General features: G+C 30.0%; 1 protein-coding gene across 7 annotated transcripts in view; it reads left to right on the top strand.

Annotated features, from left to right (window-relative positions):
• LOC126836312 (DNA polymerase alpha subunit B-like) overlaps positions 1-26,007 on the top strand; it is a 129,766-nt gene that overhangs the window by 15,458 nt on the left and 88,301 nt on the right. For 6 of the 7 annotated variants that reach the window (XM_050569542.1, XM_050569545.1, XM_050569543.1 and 3 more), the window contains exons 5-6: positions 16,265-16,347; positions 25,617-25,863. In XM_050569542.1, the coding sequence (XP_050425499.1) occupies positions 16,265-16,347; positions 25,617-25,863 (330 nt within the window). The remainder of the gene's footprint in view (positions 1-16,264; positions 16,348-25,616; positions 25,864-26,007) is intronic. The other variant, XM_050569541.1, reaches the window with a different exon arrangement.

Raw genomic sequence — 26,007 nt, 5'->3', positions numbered from 1 at the left:
CGTGTTGTGGGATGTTGAATGGCATCTGGAGTGTTTACTGTGGTTTTGTACATTCAGTTAGTAAACATATTCAGTCAGTAAAATGTTCTGTTTTTTTTTATTAAAATCTTAACCCGTCGTGTTTTTGTTTTAAACGACTTAAATACCTCATCTAAATTATTTTTACTTAAAATTTGGCCAAACAAATGTGGGATTTCCTCGCAAAAAGTTTTAAGAAGAGTCTTCTACTGTAAATATATTACTATTATTGTTTTGTTTGTATCATATTTATGTGTTGATATCGAGGACGAGAACAATGGTGGTGGATTGAATACTCTTCATAAGTAAAGTCTTTGGTTGTTACCGGATATGTGTATAATTTTTAGAGTGTGATGTGACCTACAATTTGTTTTTCTGTTAAAAAATTGAAGTTATAATTTTAAAAGTTTGTGCACAATAACTATAATTCCTACACTCGACAATATAAACTCGTTTCTTCTGTGCAATGGAAATGCTCACAAAAATGTTTTTATTCGTTCACGTAGTAGCTGTTGTGAGGAGGCTGCGCTTGCTGCTTAGCTACATTTTTATTATGTATGTATTATTTAAAATTCCAAAAATTCTCCCAAGTGAGTAGTAGAGAGAGCGATCGGCCGTTAGTCGAGACGGTTATTTTATCTCTCCCCCTTTACACCGGTCGGCCGGTTGTGTAAAACGCACAACAACAATAATAATAATACCTACCTACCTACCTACCTATCACCCCGGACAAGACGGGTGTTTTTCTTATTATATTTTTTTTCCGGTATTTTTCATTGTGACGACAACAACAGTGAGAGGGCGACGCCGGTGTGCACTATATAATATACCGGTAGAAAACGTGTTGTGTAGGTTATGTGTGCATGTGTGTGTGTTGGCCGTGGTGATGGTTATGCGACGACGGTGGTGTGGTGCTTACCGGCTCTAACCCTCCTTCTCTGCTGTGTGAAATACTCTTGTGTGTTTTTAATGTATTCTTATATAAAAACGTGCAACACAAGTAGGTAGGTATGCACACGCACTGGGAACCCGCCGCGCACCGTCCAAGGAATCCACTAGAGCCGACCTACGGACAGCTGCTGCTATCCTGTATATTGTATATACAGGGTGATCGTGAAATCTTACATCTTTACATTGATTTTGTTTTGCTGCGCCCTCTCCTCTCCTCTAGGGAGCAATTTGTATAAATCCGCCACTGCAACGGCGTGATTTGATTTTTATATTTTCGCGCCTAGACCAACCCGTTGAAAAAAGGAAAAAGGATTTGCCAAAAGGGGAGGACCTTATTGAGTCGAAAATTAAAAAAAAAAAATGATTTACTCTTCCTCTTGGAAACCTTGGGAAAAAACCCAAGAAATGTACCTGCATATTTTTCAATTTAAAATTACTGCGCTTTATGACTTTTTGAAAATGTTAGGTTAGTTCCAAATTTGTATGGGATATTCTTTAGATTGAGTAGAATCGATAAAACGATGACAAACCAAAAAAAAAATATATATTTCTAAGACCTTTCCCCAAGAAAGGGTGGAAACTTTTTCCTTCTATCGCTCTCTAATGCCGGGTCCACACAGGCGAACAATATTAAAACAAAACAAAAACATGATGTTTTTTGACAATTTTCAACAAAATGTTCTGTTTTTTAAGAACAAAACCGTGTCCCGTTCGTGGTGGGAAATTTTATAGATGTTTTTGTTTTCATGAATACTATAGCTCGGTGTGGACATAAAATTGTGTTTAAATATTAATTGTTATATGTAATTAAATATTAATGTGTTAAAAAATAAAATCAAGTTATATTAATATTTATTTTAATTTTATTTATTTTGAACATTTATATATCCAGCACCCGACATTAGTATACCTTCCTCATTTTCGATATCTTTTCTCAGATTCCACATTAATATTTTAATTATTTAAAAAATTGAATTATTAAAATAAAAACGAACGAACCAAGAACCGAAAAGATTAAAAGCAGACTAAACGACTGTGAATGGATAACTAGTATAAAAGTATGAAAAAATCACATTTTTAAAACGATCTTTTCAGAATGGATAGATGAAAAAAACCCAACACAAACATAGTATTTAAATTTTTGTTCATGATTTGTTGAGGTTTTTTGTCAATTCAGTCTGTACAAATGTTTTTTTACAGTTTGTTTTTTATAAACAGAAAAAAGTTGAGTTTTTGTTTTGTTTTTTTAAAACCTCTTAAGACCTGGCTTAAGGCGTAGTCTTAGGTTTTAAGATCTGAAAACTAGACCGAAGATAGTGAACACTATAGATCTAGTGTGTATAAACATGTCTGGATAAAAATATATTTGGTTAAGTAAATAAAAATAAACCTACATAAAGCTATCATAGATATTTCCATAATGAGTAACCTAGATATTCATGTGGCAATAGTAGAGTGGCTTTATAAAATACATATCATGTTTCTCAAAAATCTTTAGCTAAACTTTTTTTTTTTTTTAGGAAATACCCCAACAAAAAAAAAAATGTAAAAAATACTCTTACCGTAATTAACAGTCAACAAGTTTATGAAAAACATTTGATTAAAAATGTATTATTGAAAGTATATTAACCATAATGGTATTCAACCTAATACAATATTTAAATAGTTTTAATAATTTCCCAAGACCATTGACCTATCCGTTTCCACCAGACTCCAATGTGCTGGCTTTTTAAATTGTGAAATTAAAAAAAACTATTTTAAAGAAAGGGTTTTAGTGGGCAACTTTTTAGTTCAAATGAATGATGGAAATAATGTAATAAAATGTATCAATGCTGTCGAAAACCAGTTTTAATTAAATACTATTAATATCTGAGAAATTTAACTCATTAGCAAGTGGACTTAAATGATGTTAGCATGTCCGTCCGCACTTAACCACAACAACTTTAAATGCGAATAATGCAAAAAGTATTACTTCAAAACTGGTTATATTGTTATTGGATAAATTAAATGTAGATGTTGCTATAATATTTAAAACTAGAACGCTTAAAACACCAAGCTTGATCATTGAGTATAGACAATGACGATTTTACACAAACTAATTGGATTGCATATTCCTAAAACTTTTTGAAATGTTTCTTGTTATAATTACAAATTGTTTAAAATTTAAAAATAAAGTGGTTTTATTTTAAGTGTTCCGCTTCTAATGTAACAGCGTTTATGCACTGTCACTATAATTGTGTTTTTTTACATTTTTTATTCAAATAACCTTCAACCAAAATGTAAATAAAGTTTTGTAATTAAGTTGGTTATTATTGGAAAAAAAATTGTTTTATTACAAACAGTTGAACTCGGCAAACAATAAGCGTAACGTATTTGTTATCTAAATCTAACATTGAATTATTGAGAATTAGTTGTTGTACATGAAAACAGTGAAAACAATGTGCATAATAAGTTTTGATTCAACAAATAATGTGTATCATCGCTGAATAATATAAAACAACTTTTGGTAACTAATGTGTACAATATAATCCGTTTAGGAATTAGATTTGCCCTTTATTTCTGATAAAAGATAAAGCTATAGTTAAAAAAAAAATTTTTGAAGTGTAAATTGGCGAGTGTAGGAAATTTATTTCAAGACAATACTTTGAAACCGTATTATTAACATTAATTATTTCATAATACCTAGTTATTATTTCAAAACAAAAAATTGCTGTAAAATACAAATTTAATGAACCTCGTACGCGAATAGGTTGGTCTACTCAGGACACACTCTTTTATTTTAAAAATAACTGCAATTTAGTAGTCTTCCTTTTTGGAAAAAACCTATCAAGTTTTTTGTTATTTTTATTATACCGGACAATATTAAACATTCTACTTTTTTTTAGTACATTCCAGAGCTCTGCCAAGTTAATTGACAATGTATGAATTTAAATACCTTTTCAATAACTATCTGTTTTTAAATATCGGTTTTCACAACAACAAAAATTGTCATCGAAAACGAGCGTCTCGCGTTAAACGGATCACCCTGTATACACAAGTATTATAATAAACATTACGCTTCTCTCTTTTTACCTGTCGGTTTTTTTTGTCGGTACGCCGCTGGGTCTTCCCCTCCCTTTGCCTACTATTCGGTCCTGTGTGCCTTGTGTGTATTAAAAATGTAATATGTATTATTATTATTATTTTCTTCTACCTTTCCAAAACCCGACCCGACCACGTTTCTCTTATGTGTGACGACACACCGGGCCTCTCGGTATACTTACACTTGTACAGTGTAGTTCACCGACTAAAAACCGGCGGTCAATATTTATGAAAAAAGATTTAAGAATTTTTTCAAAAAATTGTTCGTTATTTTTTTTACGGTTAATAGTTGGTGGATTTTTTTATTTATTTCCGAAAGACATAACCCCCCCCCCAGCCATTATGTGTTATCTTTACCAAGACTAAGAATAACGTGCTGAAGACATATTTTGACTGGTCGATAACCAGTTTTGGATTTGGTATACTTTTTGATCTGTTTTAACTGTCCTAAATTTTAAACTTAAACGACTTCAAAAGTAAAATTATTACCCCCAAAACCGGTGTTCGACAACAGTCAAAGTCAAGTACATAGGACTTTAACACATAAGCGATGAGGTTATATAGCTGATAAATATTATAATTTAACTAGAAAGTAGACTAGAAGCTTAACGAGGGTAACATTTATTGTAGACGATTTGTCGATTGACAAAATTTGTTAAAAAAATAATGTAATTTGGAGATTTCCATGTTTTGCACAATTTTCTGTAAAAAATTATACTTGTTAATTTCTCGTGTTTGGATTTTTATTTTACTAAAAAAAGTACCATTTATTTATGATACAATGAAAAGAGGATACACAAAATGTCCAATGAGTTGTTTGTAATTAAATTGGTAATATTTGGCACTGTGTTTTACTAGTATCCTACACTTATCCATAACTATAACCACATAACACTATTGTCTATAACCGTGTTTCGAACTAAATCTGTTATCGATTACCACATTAGAGAGATTGCTTTTAATATTACAATTAAAAATTGTATTAATGAGCACCTATGTCTATCAGAAATAGAAGTAAAATGTTTTCTAATTTTAATTTATTACCTCTCAAAAAAATAGCATGTAATCATCATTTTTTTTTTCATGTTTATATTGTGTTCCATTTTTTGTTTCAATTGAATAATTGAACAGTTGATATTTTTTTGTTAAATAAAATAATATAATATAGAGAGCGGGATTTTAGGGTTTTAGTATTGAAAATATTGTACACGTTATTTACAATAATGAGGTAAACTGATAAGAATTACTGATTACAAGTAGTTGATAAACAACTGTTGTTGGTGTTAACATTACAGATGCTTTATGAAAGTTCTTTGACCACACTGTAGAACAAAAGGATTTTTATTTTCATTTTTTAATCACATTAACCTGAGATTTTAAAAGTTTGTTTACGTTTTTCAATTCTCTTAGAGTGCACTATCTGATTTTATTTAATCTGTGCCAATAGTGAAAAGATAGATATTTGTCTTAGCTTTAACATTGGATAATAATATACAAGTAGATCGGATTTCATACCCACGCGGTTCAATGATTTGAATGAGCGCTTAATTTTGAATTTGTTCTTAATTTTTAAGAGATAGAAAGTTGTTGTTTCAAAGCAAAAAAATTATTGAAGTTTTTTACAATTGAAAAATTGTCAATTTTAGCTACACTTTTCTTTAGCCGCGCAGATCATTGAAACCAAAGAACGGATTTTGTTATTCAGGGTTTTATTAGTATCACCTTGGCATGTAGGTGTGCAGTGAAGATTTTAACAACTATATGATGTAGGTACAGTTTATACACTTTCCACACTTATTCCCCCCCCCCCTAAATTTTCACACTTTTCAAATACTATTTGAATTCTACATAACATTTTCAAGGCATCGATCGTAGCACAATTTTAAAACTATTTTTAGTTAATTATTTGAATGTTATTTAAACTGAAATGAACAAACAATTATTTTTAAATTATGCCACGATCGATGCCTTGATAATGTTAGGAAGAATTCAAATACTTTTTTTTTAGAATTTAAATCGGAGTATTCTTAAGAACAGTACATTTGAAGTAGAATGAGTTGGTTTTGACCAAAAAAGTTTTTTGAATTATAGTGTGGATCTTTAAAGATACACTGCCAAAAAGCTGATTTGATGTTTGTATCTTTTAAGTTACACTACCTCATCGACCTATTAAGATAAAAAATCAATATAACTAATTTGAGTTAGTGTTTTGTGATTCACATTAGTAGACATTATTCTTTGAACTATGTATATATTTATTTGTATAATTTAAAAAAAATTGTTTTTAGGACATTTCTTAAAAAGAAAATAAGTTTAAAATGGACTTTCATTTAAAGAATAGGCATTTTATTTACCGTAATAAAACAATAAATACCAATTAGAATAAAAAGGTATCTAATTATTAATTATTTTTATAAAATTTTAAATATTTTACTATTAGGGAATTGTGTTCCTTTTTGGGGTACAATACCGGAAATTCAGGTATACTTTATGATATCGTTAAGTTCTTCGGCAACTTTACTGGGTTATGTAAGAAACGGATTTTTGATTTTTCCTTTTTTTTTGTGTGAAATAATTTTGTTACAATATTGAAAAAAATTGTAAATTTAATTAATTTAATAACAAGAAAGTGAAATTTTTAAATGAAAATCGGCTTTCTACCCTAACACAGTAAAGTAGCCAAAGCACTCGAATATCTTTACAGATTTGAAATTGAACCATCTTATGTAGTCGACAATTTTGGTCTAAAATAAGCCAAAATGACTTGTACCCATAGAAATTTTTTTATAAATTAAAAATAATACCCAGAATGCTTATGAAAATTAGCCGGTAAACTAATATTGACATGGTCGAAATTTATTAAAACCACTTTTTAGTTAAATATATCGATTTGGACATTTTTAACAGTCGTTTACATATTATTAGACCACTGTTTTTTTTTCTAAAATTCACATCTCAAACCTTCTAACTCTTTATAACAGTCTACTCCAACTGATATGGTCTTATGGAGTTCTCTTCTAGGGTACAGCTAAGCCATCCAACTCGAGAACAATCTAGGCATATCTCAAATATGCCCATCGTTACTAAGGCGCCTTGGTTTGTCACCAATAAATAATTACACACAGACTTAAAAATAAAAACTATTAAGGAAGTTGCCTCTTTAGTCTTTATACTGCTAGTAAACTAGCCAATCATCCAAAAAATCTTATCACCCAGCTCTGCACTCAAACCCTACCAATCAACCCACCTCGACGCCTGAATGGTGTAGAGTCCTTCTAAACTAAATTTGTAAATAACACTTTAATAACTAATGTACAGAGGACTAAAAATATGTCAACAATAAAGTAATATTAGCATAAGAAAAATAAAATATCGAAAAACCTTATAATAAATCATTTAATGAAAGTTTATTTTTTTTTAAGATGATTTATTGGAATAAAAAAATTATTAAATCAAAATATGATCTAAATTGGCTACTTTAAAAGCGTTTTTCTCAAAATAAAAATATTGCGCATGCCGTGCAATGTAGCTCAATGAATTTTAATCCAATTGACATGACGTGGTTTGGCGCATTTTGTTTCTTTAACGTATTGGTTTTTGAATGAACCTAAAAGTTTGTTATCGTTTATTACTCAATTGATAATAAATACTATTTTTTAGAAATGTTTTGTACAAAAAACAGGTATTTTCGTTAAAAATTATCCAGAATTTAAAATTAAAATTTTTTTTCTTCAAAATTTTAGGTTCATGCAAGCAGCGTATGAACGTTTTTTTCAAACATTGACCATGTTTTATTGAAAATAGATTTTTTTAATTTTAAGACGAATACATTCGAATAATAAAAAATATGCCCTTTCTTTATGCCATATCCAAATCAACTATCGAAAATTGGTTTCCAACAACATTTATAATTGGTCATTTTACTTTAAAACCACCTAGTAAGCCGTGTTTTTGGAATTTTGAAAAATAAATAAACCGCTTGGAAAAAGTTTTGTATTACTAATCTAATAATAATTACAAATAACGATTTAAGCTTTAAATTGAGATTTCGCAAAAGATTGCCTATACCCAACAACTCCTTAATAAATAGCGGTACGACACACAGTGGTAAAAATAGCTAATCTAGGTGGACATTGAGAACAAATGTCATGTCAATATAACGTTATATTGTTATCAAAGCTGGTTGACGAGATGAAAACTGCATTGAGAATTCGATTTGATGTGTTAACACTTTTTCAAACACTTCACTCTTTTCAAAGCTACAAGCGGGCTTATCTGTTCTTATAAATTTCAGACCGTGTGATATATTGTTTTGCCGGCTTTAAAAATTTCAATTATTTTCCTCTGGGTGTACTTAATAAAGGTAAGTGCAACGTATTTAGCCAATAACCAGATTTTAAAGGTATTATGTTATCCGGTAGATTAACGACAAATTACGCTTTAAATTATCATAAAACTTTTTTTCTTTATGTTTCATTGCCTCCCGTGTGACATGGCTTTAAAGTATAACATCTACAGAGTATGTTAAACTTAAAATTACAAGACCTATAGGCAGCGGCATATTCAGAAATTTGGGGGGGGGAAGGGGGTTGAAACAGTGTAACAAATTATAATTCAAACAAAAGCGTTCATTCGGTGTTTTCTATTTTTAGTGTTTATTACAAAATCAAAATGTATTTAATTGTTATGAAAAAAGCTTGCGAAATTCGAAAATTCACTAAAAATATGTTTGGAGATAAGAGTTACATTTTTGACCTGTAGTGGTGACCGCCGACCGATCATTTAATTATTTATCTAAATAGCCTACGATACGAGGTACAATATATTTTGTATTACCTAAAAATGATTTCATTCGATAACAATAATAGTAAAAAATACCTAAATCAGTTACTATTTATATTTTTTTTAATTTTCGTATTTTTTGTACATATTTTATATTTATAATAATATTTGAAAATGTAGAAACAATTTTCGGGGGGAAAGGGGGATTATAAAACCCTAACCCCCTCCCCTGGATAAGTCACTATTCATAGGGTTAAGATATTGAATTTTTTCAGAAAAAATTATACATAAATATTCTTAAACAAAACAAAATTTTAAAATAGATACATAAATATTCTTAAACAAAATAAAATATTTAATACATTTTGTATATGAAAAAAATTGTATTTGTTTATTTAATAATATTCTATATTATTCTTCATTTATGTAGAACATATTATGTTAATTTTTTTAAATGCACAAAATGAATCTTTTTATTTGATTTTCGTCGTTTAACCATTATCACATAATAATAAAGATTATACACGAGTAACGATAAGAGTACCTTAAGAAGATACTCAAGTGATTTCGACTATTTTTTTTTAGAAGTTATGATTGCAATGTCCACCTAGATTAACTATGTATTTTTACCACTGTGCGACGTCGCCTCACGAGGGAGGATAATACCTACTCTGAAAAACGTTGAATTTTATTTAGGTCGTGGCAGTCTTGTGTGTGTGTGTGTGTGTGTGTAGTCTATAGGCGAGTGGCGGTGATCACCCTGTATTATATATTGTATTTATGCATTGTTGTGTGTGTATGTTGTGTAAGTATACGTGTGTTCAAGGACAAAACGCCGGAGTCGGTTTTTTTTTTTTGAAATCCTGCGCCGCCTATTTTCGCCTCCTCCTCAGCCACACACACACCGCGCAGAACGACCGTTTTTTCCCCCCATTCTGTCCTACTACTACTACTTCTGCCTTCGTCCACAGTACAGTGTGTTTATACTCTCTCTCTCTGTGTACACACACACACGGTCTTCTGTCTGCTCGGGTCTCTCGTCCGACGCAGTTGTTTGCGGTTCCGGTCGCCGGCAACACCTCCACAGTGATGTGAGTTTGAAAATATATTATAAATATTATAATTACATTTTTTTTTTTCGTTTCATTCGGTTTGGATTTTTTTAATTTTTCAAACTAGCCGTGTTTTTAGTTTAAAAAAAAAAAATTAGAATAATTCCAAATTATCTCTGCCAGTGTCGTTTTTAACGTTTTTGTTTTTGTGTCCATTGTGGTCGTCGCAAAATGGAGGGAAAGCGCGCGTCACGCGACAACAACCTGTCGGATCTCGGCGGTCTATCTGTTTTTTTGTTATTATTAATTTTTTTTTTTCATTTGTATTATCTTTTGTTTTTTGTAATTTTTTTTTTCCGCACAATCAAAATGTATTTCTTTAATAATAATCATTACAATAATATATCTTTCACTGTACAATAACGAGAGAGACGGTATAACGGTCAGACGGTCCGTGGGTGTTCTTCTAGTGTGCACTGTGTATAAGAAGTCTGTGACTAGATCTACACTCATCAACCGCTCACCTTTTTGTTGTTTGTACACTGCGACCACCACACCACCGTGTGTTGTGTAACGACGGATAATGTTGTATTATTATTTTACATATTTATTTTGTTTTATTATTATTTTTTTTTTTATTAATAATTAATACTCTTTTTCAATGTTACTAAAACCGTATACACCGCGGTACGACGACAAAGGACGACGACCATCCGTTTAACGTTCGAAGACAACCCGCCCGACGTTGTTTTATTACCTTTAGCGATTGTTTAAGTTTTTTCAATTTTTACAAACACCATACTCGGTAATTAGTAGTTGTATGCTATTAAATTGACTTTTTATAAATTAACAAAATTATTCGCTGAACATATTTTGTGGTCACCGGTCGAGTTTTGGAGTATTTACATATTTAAACAAGGAGTGGGTGGCTTAATTGAAAAGTGGGTTTAAGGTAATAGCAATAGTTAATTTCAAAACTGGTTATCCGACCTAACCTAACCGTTCGGGTTTTTTTACCTAATTAGCACTAGAACTTATCAAACGTGCAAATATGTCTCCTTAAAGGAAAAACAACAAAATTGTAGATAAATGAATCACCCTGTAGTTTAATTCTTTGTTGTTGTGCTCGTGACAATTTTTAATAATGGTATAATGCTATAAATCGTTATTGTTGTTCGTTTTTTTTTTATGGTATTAATAATGTTATATATTATACTATATATTTTTTTCTTATTTTTGTTACGGTCGTCGGTTTAGAATAAATTATTGTACAACGGTCCTTTTTTTTTTTTTTTGTTCTGCTAACCACAGACTTGGCGCGGTATAATAGTACTTGATTTTGTTTTTTATTTTAAACGAACAATTTATTCATATTTTTTTTTTTTTTAATTTCTTCGAAATATTATTATCGGTCTGTTCGTTGAAATTAAAAAAAAAATGTTCATAATGTGTACACTTAATTTATGTACACGCTGTTGATTATCTGTATATTATGAAATTTACACGCAATACTTACAAGTGTTAACGTTAACTAAAATGCAAGCATAATGTTTATAGGTAGTTATTATTTTTCGGCCACGTTCAACAGGTTGTTGTTGTACATTTTGATAATCTAATTTAAACGCAGGTGGTTTTTTTGTTTGAATTGATGAGATTTACAGTGGAACGCGAAGGGATAAATTCATGTAAAACATAGTCCGTCCGTTTCCTGTAATAGTAAATTTGGAAATAAAAATCCCAGTAATATTAATATTATTCAACAGTTCAATACTTGATCAAATTTAGAACTGGTATTGTTTTGATATCGTTTCAATAGTTTGTAGAGATCAACGATGCTTAATTTATATTAATACTTCATATTTTGTAATTGAACATATATTTTAAATAACATAAAACCTAAAATTTATTATAATATCTATATTTCATTCGAAATGTTCTTATGTAATTTATGAAATACAATATCATTTGAAGATAATTAAGAAATAACAAATGCAAAGTAAAATAAATGATAATTAAAAATATTTCTGTAATATCAATTGAATTGTTGATTAAAACAAGATGATTTAAAAAAAAAACATAGATTACTGTGTATTGATCAGGAATATTTATAAACACTATACAATTAATATTAGTCTATTTGTAATAGGTATGCATAGTCGATTTTTTGAGGGAGTTTTTAGCCTGCCCTAACATAACAATTAAAATATGGATAACCATTTGCTGATTTTTTTTTTTTTTTTAGGGGGAGGAGGATAAAAAAGTATCTGTCTGAGCCACCTAGTTATTTTTATTTACTAAATAGTACATTTGAAACTTAAATGGAAACCGTGTAGGATTAAATAGTTTTTAATTTAAAAATAATTTGCTAAAATGTTTGACTGGTCGAAAACCAGTTTTGAGTCATTTCTTTTAAAGTCATTAGTGTAGACCGTTCATTGTTTTCATATTACATAATTCTGCTTTTAATAGGTTAAACTAAGTATGAACTAAATATTTTACGTTTTTAACTATTGCCCTTTGAGTCTACTACCCTTTAAAATAATATTTTTCTGTCATTAAATATAATATCACAACTTTTTATTAGAAACTAATTTAGCTGCATAAGACCGGAAAACAAACTACTAGTCTCTCTTTATCACTTAAAAACATTCATTCGGTTAAAAATTTAGTCACCATTATTACAAAATATTTGAAACAAAATTTTTTTCATTGATAAATTATCTTGAAAATATTCATAATCACCATTTAGATTAAAATTATAGAAATTAAAAAAGTATAGTTATAGTTTTATGTTAAGTATGCTGTATATTGTATACATTTAACAATTAACAAATAAATAAATATTTTAATTAATAATTAAGTTCATAATTCATATTATAGTTATAAGAAGACACCTTATTTTTGATAAGTTTGGGGAAAAATGTAAAAGGTTATTTTTTGGTCATTTCTATGATCACGTTTGGTCACTTGGTAACATTTTTTAAGATTTTTGTGCTCTTTCAGCTCTACATAATTATTTCATTTGGAAAAAAATCACACTATAAACCGAAATCCGAATAAACCTGTGTGTATAGTGTGTATATCAACGACATGGGGAATTTTTTTTATACACATTTTTTTTTTCTTAGACGATAAATTTATTATTATTATTTTTTTTTTTTCTACATTGGTATTACAACGAAATTGCATTGACGACGATGATGACACGGTGTAGACTGCGTGGGTTGACACAGCGAAAAGCACCGTTTGTCTTCTCAGAAGTAAAAAACACCGAGTGCTCCAATAAAGAATTGCTCAGCACAAAAAATATTTGCTAGACCATTGCAGTTGACGGTATTATTTTTTTTTTTGTAAAAATCCAGCAAACGCATAAGGTTTTTTTCCCGACTACCGGCATTTGTTAAGGTGTAAACAAATTGACGAAATTTATCAGACATTTCAATAGTTTTTTAAACTCAAGTATAACAGTAGCTGTCCTCGCTTTTTGTATTCTGTTCATTATTTTGCACTTTGGCCACTAAAAAAAAAAAAAAATTATCATAATATCCGTTATTTGGAGACACTCGCCGTCTTTTAACTACCTGCTCTGGCGGTCTCACAAAGCCAGCTCATTTACATTTAAAAAATATAAAAGCTCTGAATATATTACATTTTTTTCATAAACGAAGGTGGGGTCAATTAAGTAAGACGCTCGTTTGCTCGGAAAATAATTTTAATTTTTTTAATATATTCTTATTTATGTTATTTTAAAGTGTTATAAAATTACTAAACATCTACCTTGTTTAGTAGGTATTTTCCAGAGATCAATCGACTTTAAAATTTTAAATGATAACTTCTAATTAACATTTTAAATTGAGATTAACTTGCTGAAAATGTTGACTGGTCGGTAGCCAGGATAATTACATTTAATGTAACTTTAGTAACTTTAAAATGATTTCCTAGCCAAAATGTATACTTTTGTATTACTTCTACAAATTATCAATTATATGTTTGTTTATTTATCATTTTTAATAGCTTTTTAATTTCAAAATAATTTGCTAAATTGTTTGACTTGTCGATAACCAATTTTGAATAATTTTTTTTTTTAAAGTCATTAGCGTAGACCATTCATTGTTTTCATATTACATCATTCTGCTTTTAAAAGGTTAATAAAACTATGTATATTACTATTTTACATTTTTAACTATCGCCTTTTGAGTCTACTCTTTAAGATCATTTTTTTTTTACTAAAAATAAATATATTTTTGTTGTCACTAAATATAATGCTAGTTTTATTAGAAAATAATTTAGCTTCATAAAATAACACTTCTTTATTACCACACAAAAATGATCAATAATATGATAACTGAATTTGAACTTTGAATATCAGATAAATAAAAGTGTTAAGTGAAAATTTGGAACTGACAAAATTTCACAAAATTATATAATCTTTCTGTTCTCTAATCGGTTAACGTTGATTGAAAACAATATAGAAAAACAGATTTATGTAATTAAAAAAACTGTTTAGGATAATACTAGCAGTGCAGAACAAAAAAAAACATATTCTCATAAAATGTATACTTATGTGTGTTGTATACCTTTTACTTCATCAATTAGCGTTTGACTATTGGACAGATTTTTTGTCATTAATTATAAATTTCAATATTTATGCAATAAAGATAGAATTTGATTTTGATCCTTACACTTAGTAGTTGTGGTGCAAGATTAACGATTACAGATTTGACGGATTGTGTGATGGTCGAAAAACCAAATAAACCATAATTAAAAAACATAAAACTCGTGTCTTGAAAACATTTAAAGCTTATCTTAATGTATTCGGTAATGAGTAACGACATAAACTGTTATTTTACTGTGTTTATAAAAAGCGGCTTAACGTTTTTTTGGAACAGTTTTGATTTCCAAAGATAAAGCCCTAAGTGGTTTAAGGATTATTCCAAAATGGTTTAAACGTGTTATAATTGAAAATAAGTTTTTAAAATTAAATTTTCCCAAAAAGCCATCAGCTTAAATATTATTGTTTTGAGAAATATAAAACAGTACTTCCCTTGTATGTGTTCAGAAGAGGTCCATTTTTCTACCTACAGTACTTTTAATAGATTGCTGATTTATTTACCAAATTGGTAACATCACAATAACTTGATCATTTATAAAACCAAAAAATTATTTTTCAAACTCAAATGTAAGTGTAAATTGTGTTATTAAAAAACATTGGCCAAAGAGGTGGTATTATTTAAATTACATTCTACATTCATAGTAAAATCTAATGACAAGATAGGTTTTGTTCGTCGAGATGTTAAATGGGAGAATTACATTAATTGAAAGTATAAGAACATACCTAATTCAGAGTTGGCAAAAACCTAAAAAAAAAAATCTCATCCGAATTAGGTTCAACCATTTATTCAGTAAAAAAGTAAACATTTGCTAACGTCCAACCAAAAAAAATAAAACTGCTCGATATTCATTCTTAGCCTTTAGTTATTTTTGCCAACTCTGAACGGATTTAAGTTTTTGAAAATTCACATCATTGGAAAAATAAAAATTCTAGTTGACACCTAATAAAATATACCTGCATAAGTGACACATTTGTTTTATGTTAATACCTATTTATGAAAGAATGTACCTACCTGTTTGTTTATTTTCCTGTACTCAATCATGTAATTATTTACACACAGACCGACCATTTGTTAGCATTTCAACGTTAACTGCATTGTTCTAGTTTTAGTGCTAGTTCGATTATTATGCTTGTAAAAACAGATATTTTCTTTAGTGTTTTTTTTTTTATCACGTTGTTATGTTTTTATTATGTTTTACTCTCTTTATACTGAGAATTTAAAAAAAACAACACTGTAATGAACTATGTGTAACAATAGTTGATATTTTACCTATTTATAGTTTTGTACAGGGTGATCTGTTTAACGTGGAATACTCATTTTCTCTGGAAATAATTTCCATGTCTAAAATTATTTTTGGACACATTTTTTATCGTTATTCAACAGTATTCGAACTTGTATCTTATTTTGGTTAAATCTAGAATTCTATCTATTTATTAAATTTACACGATAACGAAAATATTTCATTAAATTTTTTTTAATTAAGAAAAATTTACTGAAAATTTCGACTAACCGATAACTAGATAACTGTCAACTGGTCTGCAAATTATTCTTAATTTAAATAGTTACTTAAATATAATAGGCATATGTTTCTATTTAAGTTGTACAAGTCCGATAGAGTTGTAGAAGGTATATCAATAAATGTCAGAATTATTTTCAAGAGGTATAGGGTGACTTTTGTTTAATGGATCACTTTGTGTTTAAGCTTAGGGGCTTGCAATAAGATAATGTGTTTTGTTAATGGGAAAAATGTTTCATGTTCTGTTTTAGAATACACGAGGAACCGATTTTATAAAAATCGAAAACGAATTCAGCGTGTCCAATATTATCGATGGCGGTGCCGACATCAAACAGTATGTATAAAATGTCATTTGTTACAATTTGTTTTGAACATCTTGTCTGAGACTAGTCAATTTAACAGCAATCGTTGAAAACGTCATAAAAGTAAAACAGGTATACATTTTTGTATACTGACACAAAAAAAAACATTTAATACTGTTTTTTTGGTAACCTCCTACACTTATTATGTTCTTTAGAATATCCAAGTTATTATCCTAACCTAACCTATTATTAGTGGTCTTGCAAAAATATTTCTTGAGTTTTCTTATTCCTTGAAATAAATTAAGTCGTTCAAGTATAGGATTTATTTTACTTCCTAATAGATTTTCAAGCAGTTCAGTTTCTCTACATTTGACAAAACAAACATGTTAAAGAAAAATAAAAAATAAAAATTTTAGTTTAACATCATCCTACACAACAATCATTATAAATAGGAAAAAAAACAAAAGTTAGTATAAAAAAGTTACTATTATTTTCTTCGAATAAACATTCTTTTGACAGCTGAACATCTTTTGAAACAGGATATTATTTTTTCTTTAAAATTTTCAGAGATTTTGGCATGTTAAATCAACAATTAAATTGTCAAAATTTAGCTGTACTATTCGGTATTGTTTATTGTTGGGTTAAAAAAATTAATATTACAATCATAAACACATCCAGATTGGAGTAATAATAAATGTTCACGTGCATAAGCTTGAGTTAGGAGCCGAAAGGGTCTGGAAATTATGTGATCTTCGTAAAAACAAGCTAAAAAATAAACATAGCTTATTGCTGTTTTATTTAAAATAGTCAAATACACATGACGGTTAAGAGGTAATTTAACTTACTAAAAAACTTTTAACAAGCTAAAAAATAAACGACACTGCGCACCTCAGTGTGAAATTGTCAACTAAAAAGAGAGGTCATATCATTTTTGGAGTTTGGACTTAAAATGAAGTGTCACCTCTCTCTCTAGTATTATTGAAATCTTTAGATGTCCAATCGCCTATTACTTTTTTACTGAAACATTCTGTATATATATATATATATATATATAAGGCACCATCAACGCAAAAGGGATGAGGTTATCTCGTTGGAAAATATATCAGATTTGGGCCAACTAACAACAATCGAGTTTATTATTATTTTTGTCGTCGATTTCCCCTTTTTCTCGTTTTATGCTTAACCAAAACATGAATGAGGTACCATTTTAAAGATCAAGTTTCCCCCCTTGCTTCTGACGAATTGTCAGATTCACAAATGCACATTGTATCATTTAGTTGAGCACCGGGCCGAGGTCGGCAACCTTTTGCCGCCAGCGTTCCCACAATGTTATCAGGGTAAGGACTAATATGGTATATCAGGCTCAGCAGGGGGTTAAGTGTTCGCGTGCAAAGTATTCGCACGGGCCAACTGTGTGCGGTACAAGTAGGTATGAAAAAGAATAATTAAAAAAAAATCTTTTTACAATATTCTAAGGGTCGTATTATTATGTATAGTTAACCATCCATAAACGGCTATAACGAGGAGGGTAGTATACCTACTACACGTGGCCGACGGTGGGAATCCCGCATAAAACCGTTTTTGTACATTATATACCACCACCGTTTATCTGTATATTTTTTAATTATAATTTAATATGTATTAAAAATCGACGGTGTAACTATATATATATATATATATATATATTTTTTTTTTTATTGATATAAATCATTGCTGTACATTAACGTTTTGTGGTCAATTTACCCCATTAAGCATGCTTGTGGTGCGGTAAATGAGTTACAACACATGACAATTTTTATTTAAAATTTAAAAAAAAAGTTAGATATAAAGAGACCCTAATTTAGTAAATATAATAATTTTTCATAATTGTAGTATTATCCATAATAAACTAATTTATTTAACAATATAGTACATTTGTAAGCTTTCTAATAAATACGCAAAAACAATTTTTTTTATTATACAGGGTGATTCATTAAGGATAAGACACTAATTTTCACGGAATATATTAATATTTTTTTCCAAGATTTTTCGGTACACATTGTACTATATTTATTATTCAATATTTTGAAAATTTGTATCACCAATCCTTGAAGGCCAAAAAAAGTGGGATTTTAGTTTTTTTTTTAATGGCAACATATGTTTTTAATTAGGTACATAAATTTGTAGACAAAAATAAAAAAATATTTTAGCGTTTGAATTTTTATTTACTTGTTCATTAGCTATGACTTTGTTAAGATACTACATTTTCTCTTAAAATTATCATGTTCCTTCGGTTTTCCAAAACCGGCAGCACATAAAGTTCATATTTATGTTCGCATTTGGCGATAACACTCTAACAAAAAAAAGTCACTGGTATAAAAAGACTTTGAAATAATGAAACGGTTCTTATATACAGATTACCGATTCCAACACAGGTACACAGGTTGGTTTTACAAACCCACTTTATCAAATTATTTTTATGCGTGTAATAAAACTACTCGTCTTTGTAGTAACGATTGAAAATATTAAGAAATACAGTCAAAAAATCAAATCTTTATAAAGTCATAACAAATGAACAAATAAATAAAAATTCATACGCTAAAATATTTTTTTTTGTTTTTTATTACAAATGTATGTAATTTAAAAACATATATTGCCATTTAAAAAAAATTAAAATCCCCCTTTTTGGCCTTCGAGGATTGGTGATGAAAATTTTCAAAATATTGAAAAATATAGCACAATGTGTACCAAAAAATCGTAGAAAAAAATATTGATCAAAATATTAATATATTCCGAGAAAATGATTGTCTTATCCTGAATCACCCTGTATAGATAGCCATGATTTTTACTTGCATTATTACAAATACTTTTTTTTGATATCTAAAGACAAAGAATTGCAAATGGTCGGACCTAGATAATCAACAAAATGTTTACCAAATTATTCTTTCTTTGTGTACCAAATAAATAATGTCATACGCTCTAATGTCACGTTTAGTTTCATTTTTTATATTATTTGACGAAAACAGTATGGCAAATTGTTTATAAAGAGACTTTACTACTGGAAGTAACTACCTTGAAATCTTTGTAGTTTTTACTTTTTTTTATTTAAGCTTATTCGCACAATTAAATTTTGTTGTACTTCTAGTGGTCTTATTGCATTCGCTGCACAACCCCCCCCCCCCTCATACTGTCAATCCTCGTTGTAAGACAGACTTATACAACGTTTGGTAAATAGTACGCATTGTATCCGTTGGAAAAATTTGATTTAATTTGTGAAATTTATAGACAATTAGATCTTAAACGCATTACAAGACTATCAATAATATGAACACTCCAGCGTAAGTTACTATCCACGATTAGTAGACCTAAGTATTTTACCCTTATAATTTTCTGACAGTTGTAACAACTCGAATTATCATTGCTACATGAGTGAATTTATTGAAAAATGGGTAACTTTGTATTAGAAAAAGCGATAAAAACCGATTTACTTAAAGACAGCTTTCTACTATTTAACTGTTTAAATATTCTGTTAACACCTAGTTCAGCTTTGTTTTTAACATTTTCCCATGTGGTACTAGAGAAAAGCACAGGCAAATATCGTCTGCACGAGCAACTACTAACAACATCTAACCTTATACTACATAACTCATTTATTTATTATAGAACAAATAGAATTGGGCCTAAAACGATACCTTGAGGAGGAACACCATACTTAATATTTTTCTCATTGCTGAGAACACCATTTACAGTGACCGTTTGTTGTTTTCTGTCATCTGAGTAACTTTTAAACCACGAATAACTTTCCTTTATTGTACTAAAATTTGGTAACATTTTCAATAAAATAGCGTTTATAATAATATTTACATTATTTTTTTTCCACGTAGTAATAGGGTCTTATGTGATGCGAGTGGTTTTGTATATACCTATATAATGTTATTACAACCTATTAGCAGCTCTTCTCTTTAAACGCCGCACTTAAAAAAGGGATCGAATATAAATTGGACAGCCGATTGCGCGGGTACCGCGTTTTCCTAGGGACTCGAACAACATTAATTTATAATAATAATAATAATAATATTGTCGCCCTCATCCTATCTCCCCCATCTAGTGTCTGGTCGTATAAAATATCCTATCCGCTTTTATTAGCTTAAATAGCAGTCAATGGCCGCGTGTGTCTGTAATTCGTGCGAGCGTTATATTCATTGGACCCACGGTTAAAAAAAAAAAAAATTACATTTTATATAGGTCATTACACAACATTATACTATTATTATTTATTACTACTGTCCACGACGGTCACAATCTCGTGACAGAGAATGATTTCTAAAACGCACTCGAAAAATTAAAATATTATACTTAATCCAATTCCCCGTGTGTGCGTGTTCCATTTACCACCGCGAGAGTCGTTATTGTTATTAAGTATTAACACTTAAACGAAAATTATTATTGTACATCATGATTCCCCGCTTAAATTTGTTAATTTCGTGTAGCAACTCTATAGATCAGAAATCATACCTGGAAGGTACTTTATCGGGCAAAAAATTAAAAAAAGTCACGTAACCGTACGGCGAACTCAAAAACATTTCCTTCTTTATCAGCTTCAAACTGCCGGAAATGGTGATTTGTGTCTAGAAAAATAAAATACCGGTTAATTTCCAATTTTGTTGTTAACTAGCAAGTTAAATATTTTCCTAATAATTTATAATACTAAATAATATAAATATCATAAGGTAGGTAGAGCGACACCACGATGTGACCGGTTAAAAATAATAACTGCTTTTCACCAACTGACCGGCTGATAGACCGGTTGTTAGACGAGCAAAGGCTTATCTTATGGCTGGCAGGTCTGTGAAAAATTCACATCACACGTTTTGAGCTGCAGTTGAGAGATTAGATATCCAGAGGGGAGGGAGGATAGGAGGAAAGGTAGGAGAAGGATAGAGTGTAGGTGACATTTCAACGTGGATACGTTTTTTCTGAGTCTATAAAACCGTACATGGGTTTTCCTTCTTCTCTCCACACTTGTCTGGTAGTAATAACAAACGGTTTGTTTAGTGTTTTAGCTTCGATGCGGAGCTGAGAAGGTATTGTAATTACAATGGTGTTTTTATTTTTTTGTATCTGGACCCTCGTAAACCGCTGAACCGATTTCTTCGTGTAGCAACTCTATAGATCAGAAATCATACCTGGAAGGTACTTAATCAGGTCAAAAATTATAAAAAAGTCACCCCTTCCCCATCCAAATCGAGAAAAACACCTAAAACATTTATAAATTGTTCAACTTAAAATTACACAATGCTCTATAACATTTTTAAAAATAGTCGAAAATGTTCCAAATTTATTTGTAATTGTTCTTCAAACATAGCACTGTCGATAAACATTAACAAACCTAAAAAATATCATAAACCCTTTTCCTTAGAAGGGATAGAATTGTTTTTCTTTATTTCACTTTTTCAAGCAAAGTTTTAGAGATTTTGATCTGAAAATTAGACCGAAGGTAGATCCAAAATGGAACTATAACATGTACAATTTTCTCAAAAATCTGTAGTGAAATTTTGTTTTTATTAAGGAAAAACCCCAAAAAAAGGGTAAATTTACTCTTTGGCCGTAGTCAGTTTCTAGGTTGCTACGTGTGTGTGAATAAACAGTCAACGGGTAATGAAAATATTTTCATTATATTGTTAACTACGATATATGGGTAACTATGGCAACACATTTTTATAGACAGACGAACAACCCTTATCGTATCCACCCTGCATAAGACTAAATATTAAATTTTAAGTACATTATTGCTGGTCCCGCGATATCTTCTAAACCGCTATAACTGGTTCGAACATACTATCCACAGATTCGCATCGAAGCGTTTATTTAAAAGTGATTTTATCACTTTCAGTTATAATAAAATCTGTACACCCGTGACCTCTCCATCCCCACTATGCCCCGACCCCATTGAACTGGTGTTTTTTTCTTCAAATTTTTAAGTAGCTAAAAACAAATCCAAAATTTTATAAATTTTATTTAATTTTCATACTATCTCAAAGTCATCAAAGATTGAAAACTATTTTTTTATGGGCAATTTTTTTTTTTATGATGTATATAAGTCTTTGGTCTAAATAAATGATTTATGTATATTAATCAATTTCTAAGTACATTTATGACTTAAAATTCTTGAATTTATAATTATTTATAGACTTAACTGTAGTGACGCCATTTTGATTTCACTTTTTCTGACTTAAGTCTTTTTTTTTACGACATCAGCCTTTTTGATCAAATAAATTTTGACTTTTGTTATTTTTATCAAACCTTAGAATATATTAATTACCTTTCCTAAAAATGAACTCATTATGATATCTAATAGGTGTTTAACAACAAATTACTGTAGAATAATTACATGTTTACTGTAAAATAATTTACTCAATGGTACATCATATAATAGTTTGAGAGCAGAATTAAAGTTATCTGATAAATAGATTATATGAAAATACCTATACTAGTTTGTACAGTTTGTGATAATTATCATAATTATTCTTATTATTGTCTATTATTATTTATTATGAGCACTTTTGATATCACTAATAATGATTTTGAAATAAACAGTTTATTTCTTGACTTATGCTATTTAACCACATGATAATCACGCTACAAAATGATTAAGTCATATTAAGCCGTTTATACCTGTCCAATAAAGTGATGTAAAAGGCATAAGTCATATTATGCCCTTTCTACCAAACTTAAAATGAAAAAACTCCAAATATGCCCTCTTTATTTCTTCAATAACATGAGAATATTCGTCACTGACTTATGCCAATTGAACCAAAAAAAAATCAGTAAAAATCAAGCTTTAAATCTACGGAAAAACAATTTTTTGTGAAAAATTGACTTAAGCCCTTTCTACCCGGGACCAAAGAAGTAACTTCAAAGTTTGGCGTTTTACTAAAAAGTGCTATATATTTATGAGCCTATAACACTTCTTAGGGCTTAAACAAAAAATTCTGAAGTTTCTACAGCAAATGAATTATAAGTATATAAAACATGTAGCAAAAGTTTGGTAATGGAGACTTTTTTTTTTCTATTAAAAGCTTTAAGAACTACGCATAAAATCGTATTATTCAGTTTATTTTAATTTCTAAAAAAAACCTCTTTACTTTTTCCTTTTCTATGGAATTATCCGCATAGGATATATAAGTTTGAGGCTTTTGGAAAATCCACTCGCACACACATTAGGTGATTTGGCATGAAATGACCCTCGAGGGATTTAAAGCGACGCACAACCGAAGGAAATAAAATCTTATACACCGAATTTTTGTTTTAATTTATCTTTTGTGTTGACAAATGGTAGTGATAACAAATATATCTATAATAGACCGTGTCTAAAGGAAAATATTGTAAACATGTTTTGTTACTAACACCACCATCTTGTCTGGCTCTACTAAAAAAGCAATCCAGTAATCCTGCTAACATACGTTGTGTGTTGTATCACAACAGGTTCAAAGCCTAAACACATTAAGTTAAAACGACGTTCTACATTCCAAGATTTGGCTGAAAATCTGGAATTGTTAAGAAAGTCAAAATTATGAGTGGGCGGGTGTCGTCGTAGTACATGTTCATGATTATTTACACACGTTTCTCCTCGAAGAGGAGGAGGTAATTTGAATTTTAAATTTCCATGTTCATATATTTTATGACATATACGTTTATATACAACTCGGCTCGCAGTCGGTGGTTTTTGTTTTTATTATTTAATTCAAGTTCTTCGAAAAAAAACCATATTAATAAACGAGCAGCATTCGTATAGTACACATTGTGTATGCGTTAAATAATATTAACTAAAGGTGATATAACAGCGGTGGAGAGCGAGAGTGAGACTTTATAAATAATATATATATATTTAATTTTTTTTTTATTCTCAAGTGTGATAATATTTCCGGACCCTTTGCACGACGTTAAGTGAGTGTATTTTATAAGCAATTGCTCTGCTGCCGAGCATTTGGTAGTAGTGTCCCACTCGTCGAGTTTATGAGATTCACGAGAAGACACAATTTTTTTTATTCCAGTTCATTGCCGCCGTATGTATTCAATTAAAACGGTTTTTTAATTCGTGCGACAATAAAAAAAAAAGGGGGGGCTCGTCGAAACGACAATTATTATTATTGTTATTAGTATTATTAATAGTAATCAAGGGCCGGGGACTCGTTAAGACGTATTGGAGTGTCATGTCAAAATGTTAAGTATTACCAAAATACAATACCACCAGCGGCTGCGGCGGCGGTCGACCAACGATCTAGATTAATCGAATGCAATTACACAAAAGAAAGATTTGATTTATTCAAAACGCTCAAGCCCGTGAAAAGTAGTACACGCCGATATTGTATACAGGGTGATCCATTTAACTCGTTTTCTACGATAAATATTAACAATTTTGTAGTTTATCTTTTTGTGGACATCATTAAATTATGTTATTTATTTTACAGCATTAGACAATATTTAAATTTTCATAGATTTTTTTTTTTTTGGGGGGGGGGGAAGGGAAGGGATGAATTCTAAAGATCTATCGACTTTCGAAAATTAAATTAAGAATAATTAACTAAACGTTTTTTTTTTTTTTTACTGGTAGACAAACAGTTTTGAGTTATTAATGTGTTATCTCGAAGCTTTTATAAATTAACCTATTTTTTTCTTAAATTTTGCCTATACAAAACTCCTTAAAAACACACAGCGTGCTGTCTACCCTTAGGTAAATAGTCGAACTAGATCCTAGTAGTTATGCATTGAGAACCCCAACAAAAAAAATTATTAAAACATATTTTTTATTTTAATTATATTTTGTGGTTTTATTACTTACCAAAAAAAAAAAACAAACCGGTCAATGTTACTAAATGCAAATTTGACAAATAAAATGGCGTTTTTTTTTTAAAACCCTTCGAATGTTACACACAATTTTAAGTTTTATGGAGGTTTTGCGCGTTTCCAAAAAAACTTAAAAGGGACAGACTTAAAGCCATTCTCCCAGTTTATTTTTTAATTTACTTTTATTTTTTCATGTAGTGTAGTTATGAGATGAATATAATATGTCTTATAACCTTTCTTAACTATCCCTCCTTATCACTTATCACACCCATCCTTATTATGAAGTATCCAGCCGAACCGTGTGAAATGTGTTCGGTTAAGATTGTGGAGCGGTGTTGGGGTGCCTCGAAGTATATCAATGATCATTTATGATGTTTCTCCTTGAAGAAGGGGGATGACCCATGTTGTTGTCATGTTGTTATTTTTGTAAATTTTGTTTGTATTAAAGTGTAAACGTTTGTATCTTGTTCAACAGGGAAAACTCCTCCTCGGGAGATGTGGCTTGCGATTTCGGTCGGGGAAACGTGGTCGAGAGCAGCCCGTCGATTTCGGTGGAGTCGTTGCAGTTGTCCAACCAAGAATCGTGGAAAAACTTCATCTTCGGCCAAGTCAACTACCGGCGGTTCGACGACCACGTCCGGGAATTGGTCGACGACATTGTGCAGAGAAACGATCTGCCCGGAGTCAGCCCGTTGTCGGATATGCACTTGGCCACTGACGAAGTGAGTAGCACGAATCCTTCAAAAAATCCTATTAAAAATGCCAGTACAGTGGGGCCGGGGCATAGTGGGGACGGAGAGGTCACGGGTGTACAGATTTTATTATAACTGAAAGTGATAAAATCACTTTTAAATAAACGCTTCGAT

Source organism: Adelges cooleyi, unplaced genomic scaffold (genome assembly GCF_023614345.1).
Source record: "Adelges cooleyi isolate 19-005CV unplaced genomic scaffold, UGA_ACOO_1.1 ACOO_flye_CR_arks_rails_tigmint_CR_PRNA_24, whole genome shotgun sequence".
NCBI classification, from domain to species: Eukaryota; Metazoa; Arthropoda; class Insecta; order Hemiptera; family Adelgidae; genus Adelges; species Adelges cooleyi.
This window is presented reverse-complemented; position numbering and strand designations above follow the sequence as displayed.